This window comes from Morus notabilis, unplaced genomic scaffold (genome assembly GCF_000414095.1).
Source record: "Morus notabilis unplaced genomic scaffold, ASM41409v2 Scaffold784, whole genome shotgun sequence".
In the NCBI taxonomy this organism is placed as follows: domain Eukaryota; kingdom Viridiplantae; phylum Streptophyta; class Magnoliopsida; order Rosales; family Moraceae; genus Morus; species Morus notabilis.
Window position 1 is genome coordinate 198,942 of NW_010368042.1, and position 16,140 is coordinate 215,081.

General features: G+C 32.8%; 2 protein-coding genes across 2 annotated transcripts; one reads left to right on the forward strand and one right to left on the reverse strand.

The window, feature by feature from the left end:
* Positions 1–5,682: 5,682 nt before the first annotated feature.
* Positions 5,683–7,466, forward strand: LOC21394076. The gene is made up of 2 exons (XM_024176062.1): positions 5,683–5,950; positions 7,084–7,466. The coding sequence occupies exons 1-2, from the start codon at positions 5,799–5,801 to the stop codon at positions 7,160–7,162; spliced, it is 231 nt and encodes a 76-aa protein (XP_024031830.1). The 5' UTR covers positions 5,683–5,798; the 3' UTR covers positions 7,163–7,466.
* A 622-nt stretch (positions 7,467–8,088) lies between these two features.
* Positions 8,089–10,573, reverse strand: LOC21394077 (squamosa promoter-binding-like protein 9). Its single transcript, XM_010114085.2, has 4 exons — positions 10,516–10,573; positions 9,726–10,226; positions 9,391–9,527; positions 8,089–9,011 (listed from the first exon to the last, which is right to left on the reverse strand). The coding sequence occupies exons 1-4, from the start codon at positions 10,521–10,523 to the stop codon at positions 8,368–8,370; spliced, it is 1,290 nt and encodes a 429-aa protein (XP_010112387.2). The 5' UTR covers positions 10,524–10,573; the 3' UTR covers positions 8,089–8,367.
* Positions 10,574–16,140: the final 5,567 nt, after the last annotated feature.

Here is a 16,140-nt window from a genome sequence, read left to right on the forward strand (position 1 = left end):
ATCTATATTAGGCCGTATACTACTTTTAAAGTTTAATTTTTCATCCGTATTGTTTTTATGTGAACATTCGACTTAAATTTTTTTAGAAAAGTGACACATCAACATTTCAATTTTTTTAGAAGTGCTATTATTCTAATTTAAACTCAGATAAATTCAGTATTTACTGTCTCTTTGAATCAAAGATGGTGATCTTGTGGCCAATGCGCCCAATATATATCCAGTCCTCCATTTAATTGTGTAGAAGGGTAATAAGATTCATAACTAACCACAACACAAAAAAGCATGTGTCTTTCACGACATTCAAATTATTCATGTCGTAAAAATGATACGAGGACATTTCTTATAAAGCTGTCGTAGAGACAACAATTAAGAACACTTGTAAGAAAATGGTTAAATAGTGTTTTGTCGTAGTGTTAATGGTGATCAGCAACCTTTGTTTTATTTTTGTTTTTTGCTATATCATATTTTTTAGTGTCAATAATATTGATACGAGGACATTTTTTACAGTCATGCCCAGAAAAATATAATGATCATGTCTACAAAAGTTCATAGTTTTTTGACGTCATTTTTATTTTATTTTATTTTTCAAAGATGAAAAATAAAGAAAATCATAAAAAATAGAATATTCATAAAAAAATGATGCTGCTTATTGCATTAATTCTTAAAAATTATATATTAATTGTAGAATGCAAAACTTAAATAAAAATACAAATTTTTGACCCATCCCAGCCCCTGAGCCGGCCCCTGGGCGCCCTACTATGTAAAGGGAAGGGGAATATTTCTATGGACCAAAAGATTGGTGCACTTTTCTTTGTGCCCACAATTTCAGGGTTTGGACTTTGGGCCTTAAAAGTGGGTCTCTTATTCGGGAGCCTCTGCTAATTACACTAACCTCCTTACTTAAGACTTGAATTTCTAATTCCTCACTTATGTTTTACCTTCATTCTATGATCTATGAATTCATAGAGGCCCTAAAAGTTAAATATATATAACATGAAATGAAAAAAAAAAATCATTTAATGAAAAAAAAACCTTGTTATTAATACAGAAAATCATGGTAAAAAATATGTTTGCGGGTCTTAATCGTTTAGGAATTTCATTGGACCCCCACTAATCTTACCACATGCATTTTAGGATCTCATCTTCTTTGAAATTCTTTTATGTATTGGCGCTTTCGTGGAAAAAGAAGAGACTGCAACTTGTACGATCTCTTTATCTCTCTCAACCTTTCTTGCTAAGAGATAATCCACCCTTTCGATTGGATATTCGGTTACCAGAAGCCGATGAAAGTTTGGTTACTGATGATCCATTTCTTTTAGGGAGAAAGAGGGAAATATGCCAAGACTTGAGATGAATTAAAATTAATAAGTCAATAGTTTACATAAGTTAATAAATAGGCTAAATTACTATTTTCGTCCATAACTTGACAAGTTATTGTCCATAAATCATGGTTTTTATTCATAACTTGTTTGGTTATGAACCATAACTTGACAAATTTGTCTATAACTTATCTGGTTATGAACCATAACTTGACAAGTTATGGCCTATTAATTTCTATAACTAAAAGTTGGCTTATATACTTCCTTAAACTTTTCATATTGGCATATTTTTTACTATTTCTGTTTCTTTTAATAGAGCAAATTATCATTTAGGTTAAGAATATTTCATGTTGGAAACAATGACTTTACAAATTGGGCCAAGTTTTTTTTTTGAGTTTAGATTTGACAAACCATCATTGAAATGGGTTTGGCTTAACTTGATAATCGACTTATACTATGATGGAAAAAATACTTTGAGTCTAGATTTTTACTCATTACTTTTTATTAATATTCTTTTAATCAAAATAATTATATTAATCAAGAGGGTATTAATTAAGACTACTAAGGAGTAAAAATCAAGATCCATATGCATTCTTAAAGGGTATAAGCTCAGTAATTTCTCTCCATGTTATAAGGACCTTTTAGTCAAATATCTATATTAGGCCGTATACTACTTTTAAAGTTTAATTTTTCATCCGTACGTATTGTTTTTATGTGAACATTCGACTTAAATTTTTTAGAAAAGTGACACGTCAACATTTCAATTTTTTTAGAAGTGGTATTATTCTAATTTAAACTCAGATAAATTCAGTATTTACTGTGACTCTTTGAATCAAAGATGGTGATCTTGTGGCGAATGCGCCCAATATATATCCAGTCCTCCATTTAATTGTGTAGAAGGGTAATAAGATTCATAACTAACCACAACACAAAAAAGCATGTGTCTTTCACGACATTCAAATTATTCATGTCGTAAAAATGATACGAGGACATTTCTTATAAAGCTGTCGTAGAAACGACAATTAAGAACACTTGTAAGAAAATGGTTAAATAGTGTTTTGTCGTAGTGTTAATGGTGATCAGCAACCTTTGTTTTATTTTTGTTTTTTGCTATATCATATTTTTTAGTGTCAATAATATTGATACGTAAAATACCTGGATATTCTCATACACAACAATCTCTGCAGAAAAAAAAAAAAAAAGATCAGAAAATGGAGTGGGATATATGGAACAGGTAAAGGTCTTAATTTGCACATATTCATGGGACTGGCTAATTAATTAAGTCCTGACGTATGCCCTAATTAAGATATCAAACTAGAGGTTGCGAAGTGATGATGTAACGATGACAAATATTAATTAAGTGTGATTAATTACGTGATCAATAATTCTTGAAAAACATATCAACCGCTGCAATCTATCTGAGGGGCCTTAAGATGCTTTATTAGACATCTTTCCAACAAAATATTAGGTATAAAAGATGAGAAATCACGTTCTCTATAATATATATCAATCACTTTATGAGAAAGATTTTAATTTTCTGCATAGTTTCCGCTCCTTAATTTATTCGCTACACAAATAAAAACGTTATAAATAGAGATTTTCTATGGCTCAATAGTTGTCCAATATCACATAAATATATCCTACACGTTAACATTATATATATATATATATGATCTTCATTTTCAGTCATCTTCTTTTCTCATCAATACCTAATTATCATCATGAGATGATCTCATCAGCCTGGTCTCGTCAATGCTGCCCTCCCTGGTTGTTAATTCTTTCTATACTCTGATCTATTTTGGTTTCTTAATTAGTTTGTTCTTTGCTAACTGGCATTCATATAGAAACATGCATATATATATATATATATATACGTAATTTATACTGCCTATTGTTGTTGGCGTTGGCATGGCTCAATCAGACCAAAGTTTCTCAATGGAATATATATGGGTCCTTTCATCTGATTGAGCCGTGCCAATATCACGTTATACTGGACAATAATCTAAGAGAACAGGGAAAAAAAAAAAAAAAAAACATTCATATATATACAGAAAATTGAATTAGGGTTTCTTTTTTGTTTGCCCTCTAAATAAAGAAACAAAAGAAATTTTGTTTTCGTTTCTTTAAAGGGAAAAAAAATGAGAAGGAAGATTTCTGATTGATCGAATTAAAATTACTTCCAAATGCGCATGGTTCCAATTTTATATTCAGCTTATTGCTGATATTGAGATATTCTAATTTTCAACTGTACGGTTGATGTTTGTGGCGACTAGTACGTATAATTACGATTGTCGTAGACTCTGACTAAAAAATCAACATATATCAGGTTAATTTTATTTTTTCAATTGCGTTATTTGACATATAATTAGAACTGCATGTTTATAATTGTTTTCCTCTCGTATGTTCAACACACATAAAGGAATCGAGTAATGTTATGAGATTTTTTTAAGTGGACGTTTGGTTCATAGATTTAGAATCATGATCTATTTTTGATTTATGTGTGTTTTTGTAAGAGAAAATATTGTAGCGAATCACGAACCATGATTCGAATCATGGCACGAATTCATCAACCAAACGCACAATGATTTAAATATAATTAAGTATTTTAAGCCTCTTAATTGGCAATAGCATGAGAGAGTAACTACCAACCAACATATTGATTTGGCAATAGCATATGCATGGAGATTTCTCTAATCTCTGGTAATTAAATTAAAATAAAATAATAATTAAAGTTAGAGTGCATGTTACATTCTACTTTTTCCAGCACCTCTATAAGTTATTATATTTCCACTTCAACCACCAGTAGTTATTTCAACATAAAAAAATGTTCATTTGTTGTAAATGTCAATTCTAAAATCTTATTCAATACCCACTTCCATATATAGCCTCCATTACATGCTCTGTGTAATCATATACAGGTCACCCATCACCAAATATGGAAGCAATTTTGAAAGCACTTTTGCACCACTTTTTTGGAGTTGTTGTTTGCCAAATTATCCTGTCGCATTGACATGATTGCCATTACCATATTTAAAAACGTTATCTATCACTTAAAAAGCAACTAATTGATTAATAAGTATATATCAAAATTAATAAATTAAAAAAAAAAGAAATTGCCTAGTGGTAGCTAGGTTGCTACTCCATTATATATAGTTAAATAGTTTACTCGTTAATAAAATAAGATCTGAAAAGGAGAGCACTATATTGACTGGGATTCTTAAGGGCCTAATGACCTATCTTAACACTATGGGTCTAAGGATGAAAAGTGGAGAGAAGAAAGAAACGAGAGGGATCTCAGAGTGGATGTTGAGAAAGAAAATTATTTGTTAGAGAAATGTTTCGGAGGAAATAAGCATAAGAGAGATAAAATTCTTGTGAAATTCACACTTTTTAATCTCTATAAAACTAGACAAAAAAAAAAATAAATAAAAAATCTGACAAAAATGAAAACTAATAAAATTAATCCACTTATATTACTAAAATCTTAAGAAAACAGTAAATAAATAAAATAATAAAATAACAATTTCATAAGAAATATCAATTTTTTAACTTCGTTTCCTCCTTGTCTTGCCAGATAACATAGACAAAAAACAAAACAAAAAAATATTCTGTACGTCTCTTTTTCCCCTTATCTCTCCCTCTTATTTTTCCCCCTTTCTCCTTCCCAAGCAATAAGCATTGATTCTAAAAAGTGTGTGGGCAATCTTACTAATCACATTGAGATCTAACAAAAGTTTTAAAATTATTTACAAATAATAAAAAAATCAAATTATTTTAATAATTACTATGAATAATGTTTCAAAAAGATTCCAATTTTTATACTTAAAATTTCACTCTTGTAAATATTTAATGCAGTATAATTTTTACTTTTTTCTAAATATTTATAAGAGTAAAATTTAAATACATCAAAATTTGTTGAATATTTTGGAAATAAGATAATTATGTAGTAATAATAATAATAACGGTCATATTTTAAATATATTACATAATTTATTTAAAAAAAAGAGACAAATATCCTTTTAAAATATATAGATTAGGAGACTTCTACCTCTTACTCTTAATTAATAATATTTTTATTTAAATAACTATACTAATAAAAGAGTGTTAATTAAGAATGAGAAATAAAAATTGAGACGTGTGCCATTTTTTAAGATAAATTCTGTAATTTTCTATTTATATACGCTATATTATTATATTTATACTTGAAAAAAAGTGCGGGTGAGACTATTTGGGTCAAATTTACATAATGGGCTGAAAATAAGGTCCAGATTAGCCCAAAGAAGTAGGGGCGGGGTCCAATTCATTTTGTGGAAACGACAAAGCACAGTCGTCGTTTGCCTAAAGTCTGAAACCCAGGAAAACGAAAAACCCTTGAAATTGGGATTTTGGATTCTTAGTCCACTGTTCATAGCTTCTGAGACTCTCTCCTTGCAACGTTTCTAACATCAGAATCGAAAATCACGAGAGTTTAGGTTTTCAATGGCTTTGACGAACTTCATCCTCACAGTCGCCGGCGTCAGCGCCGTCGTACTTCTTCTGAGATCCGACGTGAAGCAGTCGGCCGCCATCTTCCGTCGAAATGTTAAGCACATCAGAAATTGGCTCGAAGAAGAATCCAGCTCCGCCACCAAGTAAGACAAATTCTCTCTCTTCTTATATATATATACGCACGTTTTTGCGACTTTTCTTGCAAATGATTAAAGCTTAATTTCACTATTTATGTATCTAAATCAGTCACTCAATAGGCAATTCGGAGACGAGATTCGTTCCCGTTGAATGATTTCAACAATTTGATATGCTTGGCTTTCAAAGTTTCTTACTTGCGTATTGGATCATACTCTTTACTTTCGATCATACATGTGCCTGAGAATTCAACTTTAATACTAGGTTTAATTTGACTTTTTCAAGGCAAAAATTTCTCCTTTTGTTTAGATGATAAGTTCTGACTTTCAGTTGTATATTGGGGCTATGGTAATTGGTATCACTCTTCATTGTTGTTATTGTTGTTATTATTTTGGTTAATAATACTGGAATTATCAAGCTCTCATAGTGCTGTGGATGAGCAAATTTCACCCGCGTCTTGGATTATATATGTAATGTCGAACCAGTGGATAGGAGCTTGTAAAATTATCTAGTGATGATTATTTGGAATATGTATAAGATATGAATTGTTTAAATAGTCATTTTTGCTATGAGTCTGATGAATTTAGAGAAAACTGCTTATCATTTGATACTTGGAAAAAATATTGATATGGAGAATCCTTGATATGTAATTTGGCCCAACTCATGGTACATCTTTGATAATCAACTCGTGGCTTGTGACTGGTCTCTCTAGTTGAATTTTTATTCCTTTTTTTTTCCTCAGTAAATTTTTCCTTAAATCATTCTTTCAAGCATTAGTTTCAGTTACTTGGTTCTGTGTCTTTGCTATGATTTTTGTGGTACAGCAAGCTTGATTTTATAATCACAATGATTAGGTGGAGTTTAGGTTCTTGCCCGCAAATCTAGATATGCCTATTGGACCATGGTAACAATGCCACTTATAATCTTTCACGAGTGTGAATTCTGAGCTATATGATTCTGATTTTATGTAAATGACCTTGAAAAGTTGATCTGTGTTGATACTTTTTGATGATTTTTTGTGCTTTTTGACATGTACCCGTGTTGTTACTTAATCAGTTTACTCCTGCATCTTCATTCCGAAATGCTTTTTAGGTTATAGTTCTTCAATTTTAAGTCTTAACTGCAATGGATCTACGTACAGGGCAGCGGAGAAGAGAACACCTGAGAAACTGGAATCAAAGGTTCCAAAAGAAGATATTCCCAAGGAAGACAAGCACTAGTGTCCATGTCGTCGCGGTGCATGATTAGTCATTCCTTTCAATTTTGTTTCTGTTTTTCTTTGTTTTTCTTTTAATCTTATTTTATGTTGGTGGGGGTTCACAGAGTTGGATTTTTAATACAGATATGTAGTTATCAAGGAAGGCTATATTATATTTGGTAGACAAGCTTATCTTTAAATTTTGATACTTTGGCATATCTCTCATAATTGTAGTGATTGTGAACAAATTCATATCCTTTTTGGCCACAATTGTAATACTTTTGATGAATATCGATTCATCACTATTGGATTCAAAGGCAACCTTTTGGCGTATGACCGAACCTCGAATTGTCTTTAAGCATTGAATCCATTTTTAGGTGATTGCTGACAAGGATTCTCATCAAGTAGACTGGTTATTCTGGGGCGTCTACGTGGCATGAGCTCAGCTCTGTGGCAAATATCCGTTACTTTATTTTCTTCTTTTGGTTTATATTTTGCTCTAAATTTAGTCAAATAAGGTATGATTGCTTGGGTCTCTTTTTCAAGATTAAAGTGAAACTCTTTACCCTGCAACTCTAGTGGGTTAGAAACACGTTACCCTTTTAAAGCAGTAAATTTTATCGCCAAGGAAAGCAAAAGATGCTGGGTTTAATGTAATTGCCCGTTTGACTTGGTATCTCAATCTTGGGTGCTTCCTAGTGGAAGCATGAACAACGGTTATTGAACAGCTTGTTAGTCTTGGTCTCTGGAAATTTGTCCAAGAAGAACATGTTTGGGTTCTTGAATGGAAAACATGATAAAAAAGAAAGAAAGAAAGAAAACTATCAAAACTAGAAACTGTAAGGGAAGGTAATAGATTTCTCTCAATCTCTATTGTTAGTTGTTACGTACTTCAGGATTTCTTTTGAGCAATTCTTTATACTTTCCTTGTTTGACTAAAACTAAATCCGTTGTTAACCACACAAAGTACTAGTAGTACAATAAACTATACACCTTATAATCACGCTATGGAAATTAAAACGAAAGCAACACAAAACAACACAGGGTTTGTTTCTTTCACGAGCAAGAAAGTTGTCACAAAAGTTCCGACATACGACAACAATAGCAACACAAACATCCATCTCACAAGCTTAAAAAGTCTTATTGGTAGCTTTCTCTAGTTGACTAACACTCCTCAGATAATTTATTCAAATACCAGAGAAACCAAAACATAAGCTCAGGAGCCAACTACTCCAACGAAATCGGAAGCATTTGGAGAGCCCCGTGTTCCAACAAGCCGTCGGGTCCCAACCGAAGCAGCATGTTGGCCTGCTTGTTGGCCGCAGCATCATAGATTGGGAGAGGGGGATCCACAGGCCTGTTCTTTGCATTCTTAGTGTTGTCAAGAAGCTGAAAGGAACAGCTCTCATGGGGCTGCGCCAAATGGTTGTAATTGTTGTTGCTTGAGGAGATCAAGTGCGTTGGATGTGTTGACAGAAGATAGAGAGCACGGCCACCTGAATCGATAGGCAGAGATAACTCTTCATCAGATACCATGATCATGTGCTTGTGCTTGTGCTTGTGCTTGGGATTGTAATTGTCCCTTTTTTCCCTTCCCTTTCCTGGTGGAGCCAAAGGGTGGCGGAGGTACTCATCTGGGTTGGTTTGGTTCCCTCCTAATTTGGTGTCGTTTGTTTTCTGCAAGAAAAACAGACTTTTATCTCCCCCATTGAAGGGTGTTGGAGGATTTTGCTGATAATTAATTATTTGGAACCGTCTGTGGGGGGTGTGAGTCCATGATTCTGAGCCAGTTTTGGTCTCCATAGGCCACATGCCTTTCACAGTAGCTGTTGCATATATCTGAGGATTGCCAAAATGCAAGATTCTTGGACCTGAAACATTCCAAACTCCATGACTCATATTTGTGTAGAAGAACACAGGGATTGGAATAGAAGTTATTAGGGGAGTTTTAACTAGTGACTAGCGGCTTTTTCTTCTTCTTCCTTTTTATTTTATTTCTTATTTCTACCAATAAATTTCTTTGTCTAACTTTACCTTAAGGACAAAGCCAATAGAAGTAACAAGACAATTGCTTTGGACAGTTTGAATCACCATATATAAAGGTCTCATGGAAAATATAGGCCTATTAAAAGGTGATAATAACAAATGAGTATCATGGATATTTTCTGAACACTAACTGCTGACCAACACAGAACAGCAGCAAACAGAAAAATTGTCTCTCTCAAAAAAACAAAGGAAAAATGTTCAAACCTTTGTAGCCCGAGAGAAAGCTCTTCGAACTCCAGTAAAGAGGTTCTGACTGGGATTTTCTTCGGCGCCGATTGTGTCCATCAAGGCGTTTTCTGCAGCTCCTCTTCACCTCATCAAACTCCCCAAGAGAGTGGAATCTACAAGATTAAAAACCATAGCATCACATCCAAGAATAAGAAAATTCAGGAAGAAAAAGAAAAACAGCTGCACTAGGATTAGTCTACAATTAAACTTTCTAATGCTCAATCATTACAACCATATCATCATTTTGTTTCCAAAAAAAAAATCAACCAAACAGAAATAAAGATTAATGAAAGCGTGCTCAATCACGTTACCTACTGCACTGCTGGCAGAATCTTTTCTCTTCACCCTTGACAGTAACAATTGGGGTCTTGGAGTGTTTCTCGCAGACTCTGTGGCGTCTGTGATAGTCCCTACAACTACTGAGATCTGCCTTGCAACCATCAACCAAACATGACATCTTTTGAGTCCCACTTCGCCTCTTTGATGCCATCAAATCCGACCCTCGCACGACGTCGTTTTGTTTCTCCGGTGACCCTGCAGCGTCTGCTAAGTATTGGTCAGCCATATTGGTGGTACTAGTTTTAAGCCTCAAAGCCTCTGGAGATTGATCAGCTGGTGCTGTGTTTATCTTCTGTCTAGTGGAATTGATGAATTCAAGTACTGGATCATCATGATGATGATTATCATCACAATCAAGTTCAAGGCGTTCATCCTCTCTTGGGTCAAAATCAGTTGATTCCCAACCAAATTCCTTCAAGTCCCACTCCATTATAGCACCATCTATGATCTCTTCAATCTGTTCTCTTCCTCTCCTATACATATATACATGTATATATATAAAAGGAAAGTAAGCACAAGAGAAGGGGGAAAAATAGTGATAGAAAAACCAAGAAAGCAATTAGCAGCAAAGAAAATTTCTTTCTTTGAATTGGGTTCTTAAACAAATTAATTAAAAGAACAGTTGAGGATATACCAATCCAGTAAACACAAAAATCCAGAAATATTTAGGTAGCAAAAAAAAAAAAAAAAGCCCAGTTGAGAAAAACATCTAAGATTGAGAAGAGCATAGTCTAAGAAGTGGTTCTGAGAGAAGAGACATACATGAACATTGAGGCAGTAATACTTTTCGTATTTTGTTCATTTAGTTACTACTAGCGAGTCAGATAGCTAGCTAGGCTATATATAAGGAAACAAGAGACGCATAGAAATATTGGGCGCATTTAGAATTTATTTTAAAATAATTTTATTTTTTTTATAAAAATAAAAATGAAAATATTTTTAATTATTTTTAAAAATATTAATTTTATTAAGAAATTATTTTCAGTGTAAAAAAATTCATTAGTGTCTCTTTATCTCTTTTTCTATTTGAAAGATGAGAAAACAAAAATAAAAAATGAAAAACGATTAAAAATTATTTTTTATTTCTCTCTTATTTTACATTAAATAAAAAAATTATTTTTATTTTTATTTTTTATTTTTATTTCGTCAAACGTCGTTTTGAAAATGTTTTTATTTTTTATTTTTCAAAAACCGTAAAAAATAAAACAGAATTAATTTCAAGTACAGTTTATATAATATTCCAAGAAAATGGTTTAAAAAAGAAGCAAAAAAATATCCTTGTTTCCTCCAATGAGAAGGAAGGTCAAAAGGACCATTAAGCGAAGGAGATCACGCTGGAACAATCCAGATAAAAATTAAAAAAAAAAAAAGAAACAACAATAATTTTAAACAAGACTTTTGAAAGCTAAGGGAATAAAAATTTACTAGAAATGGCAGAAAATAGCAACCAGCTTCGAGGACCACCTGAGACATTTATGGACCACGGTGTGGGATTTGTTTAAGTGGCCTTACTTGATCTGTTTGGAGCTTTTCTGTTTGTCCCTTTCTTTACTTTACAGGTCCGCCATTTTTTTTAATATATTTATAGTGAACAACTGGGAGTGGAAAATAAAATAATATAAAATAAGAGAATTTATCTGATAGGATAATATTATTAGTAGTATCAGTCTTTAATTATTAGTATCAGTCTTTAATTATTAAATTATATTAAAATCATATTAAATAAAAAAATACGGAATAAATAATTTAAGATATAAATTTATCAGTTAAAAATAAAGAATTTTTAATAATTTTTTTTAAAAAAAATTTATTAAAAAAGTTCCCAAAAAATAATAATAAAGAGGAGAAAAAGGGGTTAGAGAGAGAGAGAAAAAAGAATGGTAAAGAAAGAGACAGGTATATTGTTACTTTTTCTGCGATTCCATAATCCATAGATGAGGTTTGTGGAATGTCATTCAACAGATTGTTGATGACGCGCCTAGATTTTACCGTTTGTGGCCGGTTATTTGCAATGGGGAAATTGTTTAGCCTTTTTTTTTAGCGAAAAATTCAAAAAAAAAATAATAATTTGAGTTATAATTTTATTTGAGTTTATATTTTTTTAAGTTTAAATTTAAGTTTAAATTCGAATTTAAATTTGAGTTTAAACTCGAGTTTAAGTTTTCTCTTCGACTTGAGTTCAGAAACTCAAACTCAAATTAATTAACAATATTTTTTCTATTCTTAAAAATGCTATAATTTTTTCGTTTTAATTCTGATTGAGATAATTTTTTTTCTATACGTTGACAACGAAAAGATGAATAAAACCCGACCCATATACCCTATTAAAATTTTTCATCAGCATTAAGTTTTTATTAAAATACTATCTATATACAAATTTAAGTTTTGACTCACTCAAACACAAACTAAAAAAATTCTTATCTCAAACTATAACTCAAATGTACATAACCAAACACAAACTCAAGTTAGTTTAAATTATAACTCAAATTCAACTAAAAAATTATACTCAAATTAAACTCAAAAAAACAAGTCTTAAAACTTTCACGAATTCGAGGAGAACTTTTGAGGAATATGGTATATTAATGGAGGATGGAATTGTCTTTTACTATGTTAGCTGTCATTTTACAGGTGCAAATTTGTAATTTTTGTGGGAAGGTGGAGGGATAATGATGTAAATTCAGTTATGAAATTAATAAAAAAAGATTGATCTGATCGTAACGCAGAAAGGGGCCAATGTAATGTTGAAACGTAGGAATGTAACCGGTAGTTATTGTAAGCCAGCGAATATTGCAAAATATGAGGACATCACATTTGTCATTTTTTTTTTGTCATAAAGTTTAATAGAGAAATTTCTTTGTAGATTGAATCTTAAATTTCCAATAATAATTTTCATTCACATAATGATTTATTTGCATACCATGTGAATTGATCTGATTAATTTTTTTGTTTAATATCAAGTAAAGATTTTCGTTTATCAAAATGATAGTTAATTGCATATATATATGAATGAAAGAAAATAACGTCGAAGTGGTAATATATAAAAGGAGTAGCGAACATGGAATTACCACAAAATAATTAACTCAAAAATGTACATTACTATATACCACTTCACCCATTCATAGGTGACAACTTAATCCTCGTTCTTTAAATTTTGAAGAAACTATCTATCAAATCTCGAAACATTTGCAATTATGCATTTTTTTTGTCCAAATCCATCAAATTATGAAAGGTTTATAACCCGTTTAATTCGTTAATTTAAATTTTTAATTCGAATTAAAATGTAAGTTTATGTGAAAATTTTTTATTATAATAAAAAAATTAAATATGATTGTTTCTGATAACATTTAATTGTAACAAAATTTAAATTTTAAACTCATATCGGTAAAATGAACTTAATTTCTAAGGTTTAGAAAAAAAAAAAACTGAGAACTTAAATTCATCCGATCACAAAAAATAATAATAATAATAAAGGTCTCCGTAAATTAATTCACCAGATCAACAAGAGGAGTGCAGTGGAAGCAAAAAGTGAAGAATGCACAATCTATTGTGGAGGAAGACTTGTGCGAAAATTAGTTATAATATAAAATGGCCCTAATTATCAACATGCGTCATGGAATCATCACAAAAATTGTAAATCCGATGCAATACATATGAACATGAGATATGCAGTGGTCATCATAATGATCAAATCAATACCTGAAACTGGAATTCAATTTAAGAGGGAAGGGAGAAACAAAAACATTATTAAGATCAGAACACCCAAACATTTTCCAAAACAAAAAAAACAAAAAAAAAGCCAGTCAGAACACCCAAACGATCGCCTCCGATCGGCCCACACACGCCTCCCTGCTGCCACCCATGCGCCACCACCGGTAACTACGCGTCGACGTCCTATGACGACACCGCTCGTACCATTCCGACTCACCAACCTCCGATCTACAAAATTCCGCCACTCACGCGTCGGAAGTCCACTAGAAACGTGTCAATCGCTGCCTGAAGGGCCGCATCCTCCTCCTCGTGAATCCTATCTTTGCCGCGCGTTGTTCGACGCCGTCGGTGTATATCGGTTCAGAGGACCCCCACGATCAAAACCCATTAGCTCTGCCGCCTTCCCTTGCTGGAATCTCCCCGCAACAGAGGTCCCGTTTCCGCCACCGTCTTCCTTTCCAATGATTCTCACCTCATATCGTCGTCTTTCTCTTCGTTCCATTCCTAGTACTCTTCTAATTATTAACTGTTGGCCGAACCGGTTGCCAGTAAAAGGACGAGGAAATGCCCCTGGATACCCTCACTAAATGCTGACCTTTAGACCTAAATTAAAAGATATAAAAATGCCAAATCATATAAAGCATCGGCTGATGCACTTTGGGTGGAATTGATTGGATTATAAATTGGTGGAACTGTAGCCGGGCCCTTGTTACTTTCAACTTTCTAGACAAATTAGCAAATATTTTAATCATTTTGATTGGAGAAAAGTACCAAGAAAAGGAGTATGGGAATCCGGTAGGTAGCCAGGCCAAGAATATATATATACGTGTGTATTTTTGTATTTTGTTTATCTATTATCTCTATTGTACTTTCACAATCTAGCCATGACAAATATCTAATTGATGTTTTTCCTTTTTTTTTCCCCAAAAACCATGAATTATAACCATAAAATCTTGTCTCAAAAGACTTGCATATATATATTGCGATGGTGTGATAACTGATCAATATTATAAGTTCTTTTTTTTTCTCTCTCTCTTTTTGAGATTAAAAAAAAGGGCAATGAAAGACACTATTTTTCATGCTTTTGGTACAAACCAGTCGTTGTTTCATGTTTGAATTCTTTAATAGGAAATATGTATGGTTGTGGATTGTCATAAGAAAAAAAAAAAATATATATATATATATATATATATATGAAGCTTATCTCACTCTTGCGTAGATACGTGTCGTCTATGGTTAATTAATTAATGGAGCTTATCCCACTCTTAGCGAATGTCTTAATAAACTAAAACTAAAAGTGGCCGATATTATATTATCTATGAAATTTGATATAACTTGATGGTAGGCTTAATTATCATGCAATGAAGCACCTTTTGGAGTTCCCTTTCGGGGTAAATTAATCTTGCTTGCCTCGTCTCCTTTGGTGTCAATAATTTATCTTTGCTTTTGTATTAGGTTTTTTCCGGATTCTTTTTGTACTGAGCCCCTCTTACAGGGACTGATTGTTTTTATTTTCTGTTCGTTTGATATTTTGAGAACATTTTTGTAACACTTTTATTTGATTTCTATTCTAACAAATTAAAGTGGGGGGCTTGACAAAAGATATGTGCTATAATAGATGCCAACCTAGTTGAGATGTTTTAGACTTTCTTAACGTTGGGTTGTCATTTCTCTCGGTTCATTAACGGGAAACTTCTGTATAAAATATTTATATATAAAAAATATAGGATATTCTCTGGTAGGATAAAAAAAACTAGTAGTTTTATCTTTTCAACCATTAAATCTGTACCTCAAATTGTCTATTCTGTATACTTTTTCCTCTATGTTGATCACCTCTCCCACTGCAAAGATGGAACTTTCTTTTCATCAGGTTTATCCTGATCCTGAAAGCGCCTCGAAGCAACACCAGATCTAAAGAGTATAGATCGTCGTGCCATCTTATTTACCGCGCACCAATGTCGCAGTGCTCTAGAGCTCGCTTTCAGTGTCAATGCTATTTCACTTTGGTGAGCAGTAAGCCACTCTTGATAACGTCCCTGTTTAGTCCGGTTCTCAAGCCGGTACTCCTGCAGAACGATCTTGCTAATTCCGCCAGCTCTGCTAAATGCAACGTGGTGGACCACAATCCCCACTTGGCAGCCACCTCCCAACGGGGGACCCCTACGGAAGCTCTTCTTTCTTTTTTTCAAGAAATGGGCTCTGAACTGGAGGAGGAAAGGGGAACCCCATTGATCTATGAAGAGGAAACGGAGATTGTTAACCATGTAATTAAAAATTTAAGAAGCCTCCCTCTTCGCTACTCCGAACTCTACACCTATTTAGTTATGTCTTGTACTCGCTCTATTTGCTTTTCTAGTGCTACTTTTCTTGTTTTTCCGATAAGTAAGTAGTAAGTAAGTGAAGTGGTGAATTGGCCATTGGAAAGGAGGAATAGGGCTCATTTCACGTATATCTATTTATTCTACTTTTATTCTTTTGTAAGGCAAACTTTTATGTCAAAGCAACGGTTCTCTCTAACCTTCTCTTACTCGCCTTACTTGAAACCTGTCCATTTTTCGTACCTTCGTATCTATAATCTAAAAACTTCTCACCTCTGTGCCTTCTGTACTTCTCGGCTCAAGCAAGAGCCACAGTGACTGGAACAACAGGAAAGCCACCTTAATCACTCAAGCAAGCAAT

What these genes read in the sequence shown, in the direction of transcription:
- LOC21394077 (XM_010114085.2), bottom strand. An exon ending in TTCTGCCAGCAGTGCAGTAG is followed by an intron (nt 9,528 to 9,725) that starts GTAACGTGATTG and finishes TTAATCTTGTAG; the next exon opens with ATTCCACTCTCTTGGGGAGT. An exon ending in CTTTCTCTCGGGCTACAAAG is followed by an intron (nt 9,012 to 9,390) that starts GTTTGAACATTT and finishes GGAATGTTTCAG; the next exon opens with GTCCAAGAATCTTGCATTTT.
- LOC21394076 (XM_024176062.1), top strand. Translation starts at nt 5,799, where the DNA reads ATGGCTTTGACGAACTTCATCCTCACAGTCGCCGGCGTCAGCGCCGTC. An exon ending in GAATCCAGCTCCGCCACCAA is followed by an intron (nt 5,951 to 7,083) that starts GTAAGACAAATT and finishes ATCTACGTACAG; the next exon opens with GGCAGCGGAGAAGAGAACAC.